The 13,658-nt window shown below is 36.6% G+C and overlaps 2 protein-coding genes across 10 annotated transcripts in view; one reads left to right on the top strand and one right to left on the bottom strand.

The window, feature by feature from the left end:
• The window catches only part of LOC117341465 (E3 ubiquitin-protein ligase TRIM71-like), a 42,108-nt gene extending 35,208 nt beyond the window's left edge, over positions 1 to 6,900 (top strand). For both annotated transcript variants that reach the window (XM_033903322.1, XM_033903323.1), the window contains exons 2-3: positions 888 to 2,176; positions 2,426 to 6,900. In XM_033903322.1, the coding sequence (XP_033759213.1) occupies positions 953 to 2,176; positions 2,426 to 3,085 (1,884 nt within the window). In that variant the 5' untranslated portion in view covers positions 888 to 952 and the 3' untranslated portion in view covers positions 3,086 to 6,900. The remainder of the gene's footprint in view (positions 1 to 887; positions 2,177 to 2,425) is intronic.
• Positions 6,901 to 7,626: 726 nt separating this feature from the next.
• The window catches only part of LOC117341462 (high affinity cGMP-specific 3',5'-cyclic phosphodiesterase 9A-like), an 86,294-nt gene continuing 80,262 nt past the window's right edge, over positions 7,627 to 13,658 (bottom strand). For all 8 annotated transcript variants that reach the window (XM_033903315.1, XM_033903321.1, XM_033903314.1 and 5 more), the window contains 4 exons: positions 13,501 to 13,605; positions 11,637 to 11,765; positions 11,228 to 11,317; positions 7,627 to 10,754 (listed from right to left, as the gene is read on the bottom strand). In XM_033903315.1, coding sequence (XP_033759206.1) covers positions 10,728 to 10,754; positions 11,228 to 11,317; positions 11,637 to 11,765; positions 13,501 to 13,605 — 351 coding nt within the window. In that variant the 3' untranslated portion in view covers positions 7,627 to 10,727. The remainder of the gene's footprint in view (positions 10,755 to 11,227; positions 11,318 to 11,636; positions 11,766 to 13,500; positions 13,606 to 13,658) is intronic.

Here is a 13,658-nt window from a genome sequence, read left to right as displayed (position 1 = left end):
TATATTATACAGGAACAATATCCCGTATACACCGTATAATGTACAGGTACAAGTCACACCCGATATTATCATCCTTAAAACCTATTTGAGAGTTAGATTAAGTAGAGTCCAAAGGGATTCATTTGTACTATAATATTGTTACGTCCTTGTAGGATTCGTGACTGATGCTGAGGGCTTAAAGAGTTGATACACAATGGTTATTTGTTGTGATAAGATATACATGTTTAATTTGTTATACAAGGTGTATAAATGCACGTTCGACTCCATATACCTGAACCTACATGTACACGTAAACTTACAACTGGTATAAGATATATTTAATGATGTCTGCCATTTCGACAGTGAAGCAACGTAGCTCAACGCGACAGAATTAACACAACCCCTCGACAAACACACTTGCCGACAGGGTTGTGGTCATGTTTATTTTGTTGCGAAGTTGCATTGTCGCGCTATCGCAATGTTTTACACGAATTAACTTGTATATATTTGTGTGCATCAACACCCAGGACGTCGATCATATTTTAGTGCTAAACATCCTATACTTTCTGACTTAATTTGGTAACCATTACATCAATGTTGTTTTTTAAACACGGTCTGCTTTTACTGTTGAAAACGTCAGTGTTTTCATTTGAGATTGTCAATAAATTGTCGATGGATCTGATCAATGAGATATAGGTCAAAATTGATTCCAGCTGTGGACGGATCGATAGATAAACACGCCTTCACATGATATAATATATGTCCTAACTTGGATTTATTATATACAAACTTAACATTAAAGTTATTCAACTATTTTATAACTAACGACGAACTTATCGACTAGTTACGCCTCGCTCTGAGTCTATTGTTGTGAATTATTCTGACGCCATTTTCTTTTTCCTTTGAAGGTTACACGTTCTGGTTGAGATGAACTTCTGACGGAAACTTCTTCCCTCTAAGAATTCCTACTGTCATGGCGGCCGCATCTGACAACATTGATATCTCGCGGGAGATCTCGTTGTGTAGTTTGTGTAACGAGACTTTCAAATCCCCAAAAGTGCTGACGTGTTTGCACAGTTTTTGTACGACTTGTCTTGAAGATCACATAGGTAAATCCCTAGTACAGAATGGACAGCGGTATTTTCCCTGTCCGACATGTGAAGGTGAAGTCGACATGCCGTCGGACGCTTTACCAGGGAATTATGCAAATGCATTTAATGAAGACCGCTTTATGGAGAAACTCGTAGAACTTATAAACGCAATGAAAGAAGGAAAACTGTGTGATAACTGTGAGAGGAGGGAGGAAAATGTAACAGCCGGAAATTGGTGTATGGACTGCCATGATGCTTTGTGTGACTCGTGCTTGAAGGTTCACACACACGGAAAGTTCACTTCCGGTCACGTGGTTATTGCGGTTGAAGACATGCGCAAAATGCCTTTAGAGACAATAATGAAAAAGAACAATAAGATTCCATGTATGAAACATAACGAAATAATCACGTTATACTGTGTGGACTGCCGGGATCCGCTCTGTGTCCAGTGTATGGCTGTGTCACATCGACGCTGTGAAAACGTTGTCACGGTAACGGACGCCATGTCGTCAAGCACAGATGTGCAAGACGTTATCGGAAAACTTCAGAACATGCAGGCATCGCTGGAGAACGCAAACGGCCTCGGGGACATGGAAGGTGTGTTGGAGGAGAGCATTGAGGCTTCACGGAGCAAGATTATGGCGATTTGTAACGAACTTTGTGAAAAGGTTAGAAAGGAACAGGTGAATTTGTTGAAGGTCCTTGATAATAAAGCGGAACAGGCTAGAGGCGCTCTTCGCCAAAAAATCGAACCCAAGAAAATGGGCGCTAAAGCCATCCGTTCTGCAAATGAAAGGATGAAGATGCTGACCCGTTACGGAAGTGACGTAGAAGTGTTGTTAGCCTATAATCAAATCCGGAAACAGTTCGATTCCAGTCAGGGAGATTTGGAAAGTCTTGGTTCTAAAGAAGCTGCTGTTAAATTAGACTTCGAAGTTAACGAAACAATGGAAAAATTCGTGAAGGAATTCGAAAATGTAGGGGAGGTTACTCTAGACGAGGGTGATAGCACCGAGGGACTGTCGTCATGGGGAGTCACGTGCACTACAACTGAGGACATCATTGTGACTGACTGCAAAAACAAGAGGATCCAGAAGTTCAGCAAGGTAAAGCGCGAATCCATCTGTTCCTACAACCTCAATCATGATAACCCCTTTAAGAGTATTTTCATTCCTTGTTAAATTTTGTATTGACATAGTATAATATAATCCTACCTGAAATATTCCAAATATTACAAATATAAAATATAAATAATTGTTAGACAATATCTATCATGTTTATATAAAAATAAGAAGAAGTTTTTCTATTACCTTATAATCTAAATCTCACACGTGCACTTTCATTTTCTATTGTAGTTTGGTGATCTGGTTGACTACGTACAACTGGAGGACGAACCACGTGACATAACCACGTGCGGACACAACGACTACGTTGCCATTACGATGGTTGGGAAATTGATTATTTACCTAACAACCAAGAAGACAATGCAACTGATAAAACGGGCGAAAACCGAGAAACAATACGACGGCATTTCCTACTCCGACAGAGAGGCTGTTCTGTTAGTGACGTCATTGAAGGAACAATGTGTGGACAAAATTCAAATGGACGGCACAATTCTCCGAACATTCCAAAACAAACCGGATGGATTGCTGAGGTTCGTGGAACCTCGGTACATTTCGGCATCTCCCGATAAATCTATTGTCGTTTCGGATGTGGAGGGGAATGAGGTGATGTGCTTTACACACGACGGAAAGCCGCTGTATAAATACACGCCAAACGGTTCAAACACTGTCAAAAGACCACAGGGGGTCTGCTTCGATAAACTTGGAAATTTGTTCATAGCGGATTACGGAAACAATCGAGTTCAGCTCTTGACCAATGAGGGCGAGTTCCAGCGTCACGTGCTTGGAGAAGAGACTGGATTAGAGCGTCCTGTAGCATTGCGACTCAGCAACAGTAGCAGAATGATCATCGTCCAGGGAGACGGGATGGTCAAGGTGTTTAGCTACTCCTAACTCGTGTGTCACAGACGAAATGGTCAAGGTGGTCATTTACTCCTAACTCGTAAAAATCTGGTAACATTCGGTAATTATACTCGGTTATTCACAGAGTGCCTTGAAAAGAAAGGCGTGGAGGAGTGTACAAGTTATGTCCCTTTACACGGAGCAATATACACGATGTTGAACCTGCCAATACAGGGGCAGCAACACCATCAGAATCGCTCTGTCACGGAGCCCGGGTGCTTACATGTAGCCCGGATGCATAGCTTACATATATAGCCCGGATGTATAAATCGTATATATAGCCCGGATGTTGGAAAGAACTACATGTATTTAAGAATATATAATCTGCATATTGTCAATGTAGACTTGATACCAATTTCCCATCCATACATTTAGAACTAAATTATGGTATTTTCCTTATTAAAGTGGGATGCTAGTTGCCAGTCTGTATCATACGATTATCATATCGTCAAATAACACATATACTTGCCATCAATAAAGTAACAACTGATTAATGTCACAGCTTTGAATGTCCGTCCGTTTCTTTACTCTGATGTTACGATATTAAGTAAGAGGGAACTTCGCTTGTTATATATGTGATATATGTATATAAAAAAGGAACTGTATCATTTTCTGTGTACATTAACAAAAGCCAGTTTCATTATAACTAGTTACATATCATCGAAAAGGGAGATTAATCATTGAGAAATCTAAAACAAGGTCAAAATGTATGATGACGTCATGACATTGTATAATATAATAATCGGATTTGATTTGTAAAACGTACAAATTTATCATAACAGTTGTAGCCAAAATATTGGATTATCTAAATGTTTACACCACATCATTGTATTATTGTTTAGACATCATACTTTGTGTTTATAAAGGGCATTCTTAGGGTTGGACGCCAGCAGGATGTCTATATCACCGATCAATTTATATGATTGAATATATTTCATGGTAGCGTCCGGCACGGACAGATTTCCTGGACAATTGTTATTAAGATATCTCAGACAGACTGATAAAGTCAGATGTAAACCCCGCCAGGTGGTTGTGGTGCCCGGATGTACATGGATATCCCATCAGCCAGTTGCCATATGGTGCCCGGATTTAAACCCCGTCAGTCGGTCGTTATGCGATGCCCGGACGTCAACCCCGCCAGTTGTTTGATATGTGGTGCCCGGATGTAAGCCCCGTCAGCTGGTTGTTACGCGGTGCCCGGATGTAAGCCCTATCAGCTGGTTACGTGATGCCCGGATGTAAGCCCAGTCAGCTGGTTGTTACGTGGCTCTCGGATGTAAACCTCGTCAGATGGTGGTTACGCAGTGCCCGGATGTAAGCCCCGTCAGCTGGTTGTTATGGTGATCATAGTTTTATTAATGTTACTATATATCTGTCTTTGTTTATGTACACATTCCGTCCATTATTTAATGTTATAGAGTATTATACTTGTTACTGCACATGATATTTTAGCTTTTATAAACACAAACCGTCCAGTGTCGCCGACCACAGGTTTCGTCACAGTTTATTGTGTGTTTACCTGAATTTAGTATACACACATTTATAGAGTGTGACAGGTCCCTGTGGCCAGTTGACACAAACATGTCAAGTTGTTGATTCACGATGGATTTCGTTGATATTCTTAGGACAAGGCATATTTATTTCAGAATCGACTAGATATCTTATTTTATAGAGGATGTATGTATTTGTTTATCTGCAAAGTTGTATTTATTTATTTGTTTTTTGTCTTGCTCTTTCTTTTTGTCTGTCTATCAATAATACAAAAACTCTAATATTTCACTGCCACTGTGGCTGTGTAAAGAAGTCAGTCGTAAATGTATACTACCTACCCAACAGTCAGTCTTACATGTATACTACCTACCCAACAGTCAGTCTTACATGTATACTACCTACCCAACAGTCAGTCTTACATGTATACTACCTACCCAACAGTCAGTCTTACATGTATACTACCTACCCAACAGTCAGTCTTACATGTATACTACCTACCCAACAGTCGGTCGTAAATATATACTACCTACCCAACAGTCGGTCGTAAATGTATACTACCTACCCAACAGTCGGTCGTAAATATATACTACATTGTGTACCTACCCAACAGTCAGTCTTACATGTATACTACCTACCCAACAGTCAGACGTAAATGTATACTACCTACCCAACAGAGAAAATATCCATAGCCTTAACTATTTGTCTACCTTCTATTTCATCCGCCGCGATAAACTTTTTTAACTTTCGAAATTATTGGAATCATTAAGACTTTTGATAAGTTTGATATGGATCACGAACGACAACTCTGGGTTTATAATCAGAGTAACGTAGTGATGATTGGCTAGGTTGTAATATCGTGATCTAATTATAAAAATAACAAGTACTACATCTCGCGTGGGTATGAGTTTTTAACATAAATCGAAGTAAATATTTACATTTCTCTGATATTTTAAATTAATAAGGGTCGTCATAACCTTCCCCGAGTAACCATGTTGCACCCCATTATAGGAGTATATTGGAGTTAAAACAACTCAGCTTACTAAACTTATAATTACTTATGTAGTTTTCGTTTTTTCCCACTTTTTACGGAAATAGAATAATAACAAATAATAAAATCATCTTTTTACCAAAGGATATGTATGTGTGCCTTACCGTTAGATAATCTGTAATCATACATATGAGCGTCATATACGGACGACTACTCGGTACTAAGAGTTAAACAATAAGACAATAATCTTATCGTCCCTCTAATTCGAGCATACATGTACTTTTGTGACCATTGTATTTTTCTTTTTTCTTTTCCTTTTTTTTTTTTTATTATTATTTAAACATATTTTATTGTATCATAAATATACCATGGGATCGGGTACAAGCTTTCCAACCTATATAAAGCCCTTTCCCAAAAAAAGTATACAAGAAAATATTTACACAAGATGTTGACAATTTCATTTCCATAAATACATTATGTCGACCATATCAAACCTTTCATGTGTTGTACATACTTATTGTATGTCGTATATTGAACAAGATTCTCCTCAAATTCATTTTTATTTTATTCATGGCATAAAAAACGAAACCATTTTAGAGTAGTTTCTTACTTCTGCGAGAAAATGATTATTTCTTTGCTGATTTCGTACAATGAGAACAGTCAAGGTTCTTTTGAGGATCACTTTGTAGTAGCTGGTGACTACATCACCAAACAACACGCGAACAAATTAATCTTTATAGAAACAAACCTGTATACATCATTTCAATGTTGTATCAGCGGAATTATATCTCGATATTATTTTATTAAGTCTTTCCGGAAATTTATAAACAACATGATGAATGATGTCAACACAACACAAACTAAAGTATTCCTTTGGAAAATTAATTAATAAGAATTAATTAATTAATTGACAGGTACTGGAAGCATGGGGATGATTTGGCATCACGTCGACCAATCATTAAAGTTATTTTTTTTACCAGTTTTACATTATGAATTGTGCTTTTAAAGTGAGAAAGAAAATCTGGGTTTAATCACTTCAAGGGAGATAACATAGCTGTTCTTACTGTTGTCTGATTTGATTCTGAAATCTAGAGCGAGCGACTGTTTGTGAACATGTTTAAGTGAAACTTTAATGATTTTTTTACCTCGGTATCATTTCACATAATACAATACCAACAATATATCAGTATTTAGAAAAAAAATAATGTGAATCTGTCTCCAAATTTAAATGTTTCCCCATCATGATGTACCTACCGTCTATATCAACAATACGGTGTGCTTACCCCTGTATACCCGCGTGCTACACAATAAACAGAATAACAATCTCTATTGTCTTTTATGTTTTCTTCAGTTGATGTTGATACGTTTAAGCCACAGGACAGGTGAGCTACTGCAGTGGTCTGTCGTTCGGCCATCATCTTTTTACACTCAATATCCACAGACCGGGGGTCATGATATCTAGCTTCACCTATGATAATGATCAAGACGCATGTGGTGATGAATGATTGCCACATTTGTTGTAATAAGCCACGCTAATCTACTAAACGACTTCTTCTCACTACGGAGATGTCCAGGGTCATGGTGTGGCTCAGAAGTATGCTCAAACAAACACCCTTGACCTACTTTCAAGTTCAGAGTTCAAAAGTGTTAAAATCTTTAAACCACTTCTTTTTTACAAAAAGTCCAGGTTTACGATATTGGCCCAGCAGCATGGCGAGATCAAGGACTACGATGTTTGTACAAATTAATGGCCTTGGTATTCTTTCAAATTCAGCGTCCATACATCTATGCTAAATCTTTAAACGACCTCTCATTCAAAAGTCTTGGGGTCATGGAATATATCTCGAAGCATGCTGGGAGGAAAACTTTCACATACTTTCAAGGTCAAATGTGTTTAAATCCTTTCTCGATATCTTCCCATTAATGAACACTAATGGTAAGTAGTAATTTGAAGGCCTACATTTTGTAACTGTATTTACGGGACGTTTAATAACATCACAATTTAGGTGATTTTACTGCCAAAGAAATAAAGGAAAACTATTTAACGCACCTGTTTTGTTGAAACATCATTTTAATAAACAAAAGTAGGGACGGAATGTAACGTTACAGTGCATGGCGTCATCGTCTATGACGTCATCATTGATGCTGACGTCAGAAGGTACAAACAACCACAACATTGTATTACATGAATATAAAAGTACAAGAACTCGTGACAATACACCAATCGTATACAATGTGTAACATTTTAATGTCTAACGCTACAGGGAGTGAATGATGACCCCGTGTCTAAATCTCAGCGGAACTTCCAGAAATTATCAAAACGATATTGTTAGAGAATCAAGTTAAACATGATACAGAGTTTACAAGACATAGACGACGTCTTAAAATTGTTTATAAATAGCTCTCTCATACAGGAGCATAATATACGCAATACAAAATCGTATCATCCTCATTTTACGTATAAAAGTAAACACGCAGCTCAGTTTAATCATAAATAATTCTGTAAAATAAAATTAAACCCCTAAACATTTATTTTATTTATATCACAAAACAGCACTAGTCTCCATACAATGGAACGTCGTACGATATCACAAACAAGTATTCCCAATAGGAATTGTTTAACTACTAGTATAGCGACAAAGCTATGAGCAAGGGGATTGATTCACAGGTAATAGATGACGTTATGCAGTGGAACTTATGACGTCAAAACACGTGCTACTAACACATTTTATATAAAAAATATGTATTTGTGTTTTATCACAACAAAGGCCTTATATGACTATCTTATCATAGTTAAATATAACACAGACATTAACATTAAATTCTCCAATGACCCACCCAGGTAACACCAGTTGACTGTTCACAAGGCATTGGCATGCAGCGGGCTGACAAAACCATTAATATCGTTTAATTATCATTATTTTTTACAAAATTTTCACAAACTTTTCATCATGTTAGGAAATACACAATAATAACAACCATGTACAATATTTGTGTCATAATGAAAAATAAAAATAAACGAAAAGTTGAACCCGTCCGTTCCGACCAGTGCCTTTCACTGGACTGACTTGCCAGCTCATAAGCTGCACGTGCAAGGCATGCCAGTACAGGTGTGCAACCTATTGGGCGAACCATTAGAGAAAACATTTTCGTACTAATTCTTTGTAGTCAACCACGCGAAATATAATTAACATTTTAAAAGAAAACAAACTAACATCAACTAATATAAAATAATCATTAAGATGATATCACATCCACTAATTTGATTTCTACAGAGTTTTAAGATGCATGGAGGTGTTTATCTCTAACGTGTACAGAAAGGCACTATACGAAATACAAAGCACAATTTTTAGGCTTTTATGATATTTTATGACACTGATATTCGTGTTAACATAATGTTAACACTTACAAAATGTACTTTTCTATCAGTTTATTCCTTGATGAAACCGGACGTTTTACAACATGTGTCGTAAACTGATTCAATAACAAATGATTAATATATTACTGTTTATAATGAAGTGTCACGTGATTTGGATCCAGCGGCTGCCATCGTTGTGACGTCACGGAGACATGTTCTGGTATTGTATTTCTTTAGCTTTTGAATGATAAGAAGAACATTATGAAAAAAACAAAATCAAACTTTGATATTCGAAAATAAAGCTGTGATATTGATTCCGGGGCGATAACTTTGACAACACCTAATGGGTCACCTCCAAGCACCTTCGAGTCATTAACGAACCAGGTAACAATATATACATGCGTCTAAAGTGTTTAAACTTTGTCAACTTTAACTTCACAATATGTTGAAACTTTCTCTATGTTTCCATTCTATCATATGTAATCACCGTCTCCATGAAAATGATGATATGTATATAACAGTTTTATCAAAGACAATATGATGCAAAACTATTTTAACAGCGGAACAATCAGGAAAGCGCCATAATTATCTACTTTTTGTAGAGGAAAAATTGTTGTTCGAATCACATTCTTTTTTCAAGTGACTACCAGAACTGAATGATTTCCAGATAAATAATGTTTGTTTGAACTACTAGTACTTCGAAAACTGCATACATTTAGTCTTATCAGCAAGGTCCCAAACTTCTTAAATTACGACAGATTTTTGCAAGATTTGGAAAAGAACATTTGCATACCATTTTTTTTCGAAAAATCGTTACTTAGAATATACCAAGCTATCCTTTCTGATTGACTAGCTTGATTGAAGACGTATTGAACAATGACAACATTTTAGTGATATGTTTTAATTAATACATATGATTTTAGGCTCCTAAACAGCCAGGAATGGCGTTCAGAATTCTCTCTACCATAAGATTATATAGCGGATGGAGTTTTTCAGGGTTAGAAACATTGTAATCACACGTAACAATGTAGTAATCAAACAACAATAGGACCATGTTACCCCTAAGTAATCACAGCTATCAGAATCCTGTCTCGTCACCATGGAGACTTATTTCTCCCATATAATATGGCGTTTCGTAAAACTTCACACGAATATACACGTCTTTATAAAGTTGATAGATTCTAATATTAAAACGATACAAAGGTAACCAAACAATGCACCGTACAATGATATGGTAGATTTTAAATACAAACAATAGGAAAACACAATGATCATTCATGGTAACCATGGTAACCATTGGGTCGATTTCTGTTTCTATAGTTAAACGTAGGTCTTACCCGTCAACACGTTTACAAATATCACATCGAATTTTAACTTACCTGTACATTATAGCAACTTAATGTCACGTGTTTACCAATCAATCAAACAATCAATCAATCAATCACGCAATTGATTGATTGTGCTTACCTGTTAATGTTCTCGAAACTTTAATAACTGCTTTATAAATTTATAAATGATTAACGACTGACAGGGATTTCCATTCTAAACTGATTGAAATGATCGAATCAAATATTATTTATTTAATTATAAATAGAGTATATTGTAAGGAGGACGACGGTTATACTAGTTGTCTCCCTTTAATTTACACTGTGTATGTATGAGAACAGTCGATTTTTGAAATACAAAGGCAGTGATGATATTTTGTATGTACATGTGATATGTTAAATTGCGCCTCATCACAGTAGCACGTCAATATGTCCACTCGGTCAGGGTCGAACATCAATGTGATTGGGCTGCTACGAGTCGTCCTTCTTCCCCGATGTCTAAAAATTATAACCAGTGGTTATTGTATGGATCTATAAATACATATCAACTTAACTCCGCCATATAACTTATACATACTAACGATAAAACAACTGGTATAACATACCTATCGAATTTAACAAGGGATCAAATCATTGACTCAAAATTCTCGAAATCCTGCGAATACAACTTAACGTCTTCAGCTACACTGATGACACCCGCCTTAAGCTTGCTAATGTAAGTAAAACCTGGTTAAGAGACATTCTCAAATGATAACTAGAACTGTAAGCCAATGGCTGACCAACATTTTTTTTTCTACAGAAAAATTCTTTATAGTGACCTATTACCATTGCAACTATAAGTTTGAGGAAAACAAATTTGAAGGTACATCTACACACGGTCCTTTATATATGTGTGAAGTTTAATTGAATAGGTGAGTGACAGTGTAACACAAGGTCTCTCCTCGTGGTCATCAGACAGTACGTATACTTACATTAAGAACGGTCTTCTCCTTCATATTCTCGTACCGATCTCGCGCGATCCTAAGTGGCTCAACCATCGTGCTGTCTATAATGGGGAAAAGCTGCGAAAAGATGGTGTAACAGAAAATGCTTATTACGTCATAACAGAGTACGAGGAAAACAATCGATAAACGCCAGGTAATGATTAAAACATAAACAACACGGAAACAGGAGAGACACAGGGCCGCGTTTTATGAAGAAAGGAAATGTTAACCATTATCTTGTTGTTTTTGTTTTGTTTTTATTATTATTATTTTTTGAAAGCAGATACTGATGACTAGAAATAATGTCTTCGGTAATTGTAACAACTCGGATTGTCATTATGACAGTATAAATTATTAGCTCCTCGTTTCCATATACAATGTATAGTGATATGTTTACCTGGGCTACCGTCTCAAACATGGGTATGAGAACAAACTTGATGAATCCTATTTGTGCCGTAGGTTTTGTCACTTTTTCTCGGTCCATGAATGGAGCCACAGGTAGTCCCTCCATTTTTTCTCTGTCAGACTGAAATTTTCAATAAAACAGCTTTAACTTACATTGTCAACATTCAAAAATCAACTACTAGAAGAACATAGATGACTCGTAAAAAACCGGAAGTTGGATGTTTTACATATTCCATACAGCCTCACTCTCAATCCTCTATATCTACCAATATCACTTTACGCCTCTTTTAGATGCTAAAAAATAGTTCAAATTATATATTTATAATTTTTTTTGATAGCTGCAACATAGAGTATTATAACTTAAATATAAACCATTGTCTCCACAGAAGAAAAAGGAATAGACTCGAATTCCGATTTTTCCGGACGTCTATTGGATTGCTGGTAAGCTTTTTAACATTGTCAGCTTCACCGATCTAAGATTTTATCGATGTTTTGTTGTATGCATATTGATACATTTTAAGATTAAGTATTTGAATGTAAACAATGTTTGTTTATTTTGTTCAGTTACCTGGGTATTACGCGAATATTCTGTTAATAAGCAGTATTAGGCAAAGTTCACGTATGCAACGGCCATGTGTGTACATACACGTGTGCAACTAGAATTCTAGGTTGTTCGGGAGGATGTGGTTTTGAAGTCCACTTACAAGGAATAGCTTCTTCAAACAAAACAATGAAGAATAATTACATAAAACAGACTCTAAACAATTAAACGAGAAAAAAAGGTTAACAACATTAAAGAGTTAGATAGAGGAGATAAAACAAATATATAAGTACATGTATATATAATTTAGATCAGGTTTTCTGAATGAGCAAGCGTCCAACTGTCTTCATAAAAATGTAGGTAAAATCCGGGAAAACAGGTACCCTACGTAGAGTCTGAGCTGAGTAAGTAATCAAGCATCATCAGACAATCATTTCGTCCTTAAAGGAATTCTAAACCAATCAACTGTCCTTGTAGTAATTCTAAACCAATCAACTGTCCTTATAGGAACTCTAAACCAATCAACTATCCGGGAATATTGGAATTCTACACCAAACAACTATCCAGGAATATTGGAATTCTACACCAATCAACTGTCCTTATAGGAATTCTAAACCAATCAACTGTCCAGGAATATTGGAATTCTACACCAATCAACTGTCCTTATAGGAATTCTAAACCAATCAACTGTCCAGGAATATTGGAATTCTACACCAGTCAACTGTCCAGGAATATTGGAATTCTACACCAATCAACTGTCCAGGAATATTGGAATTCTACACCAATCAACTGTCCAGGAATATTGGAATTCTACACCAGTCAACTGTCCAGGAATATTGGAATTCTACACCAATCAACTGTCCAGGAATATTGGATTTATGTATTATAAACACAGGTTCGCCATGGTATATATATAACATATATTCAACTCGCCTATCAGCGATACTTCATCGTACTAACAAATGATCCTTACACAGAAATGATACTATACTGTAAATGAAGGTATTGTGGTAACGGTGTAACAATAGTGTTTATGACTATTAACGGGTAGCGGGCGCGTCCGACATCATATCCCACAGGGGTTTATAGTAATGATTGAAATATATTGATCAGGATTATTATTAAACCTGACGACCTAAACCTCCCGGTTATCAACATATGTACTTACCTGATACATATAGATCAGGGGTACTATTAATACCTGACGACCTAGACCTCCCGGTTATCAACAGATGTACTTACCTGATACATATAGATCAGGGGTATTATTGATACCTGACGACCTTGACCTCTAGTTTAACAACAGATTACTTACCTGGTTGAAATACTCCTCCAGAAGGCAGTCCACCCACGGGTCTGACACCTCCATCGGCCGTACCTCGTTAGAGATATCACAACACTTGATCAACACCATCTTCAGCTAAACAACAAAACACTGGAATTAGTGTGAGCAGTGGAACGTGCAACTCAGAA

Source organism: Pecten maximus, chromosome 13 (assembly GCF_902652985.1).
Source record: "Pecten maximus chromosome 13, xPecMax1.1, whole genome shotgun sequence".
In the NCBI taxonomy this organism is placed as follows: domain Eukaryota; kingdom Metazoa; phylum Mollusca; class Bivalvia; order Pectinida; family Pectinidae; genus Pecten; species Pecten maximus.
The sequence above is the reverse complement of the archived record's forward strand: the minus strand, read 5'-3'. Positions and strand labels throughout refer to the sequence as shown.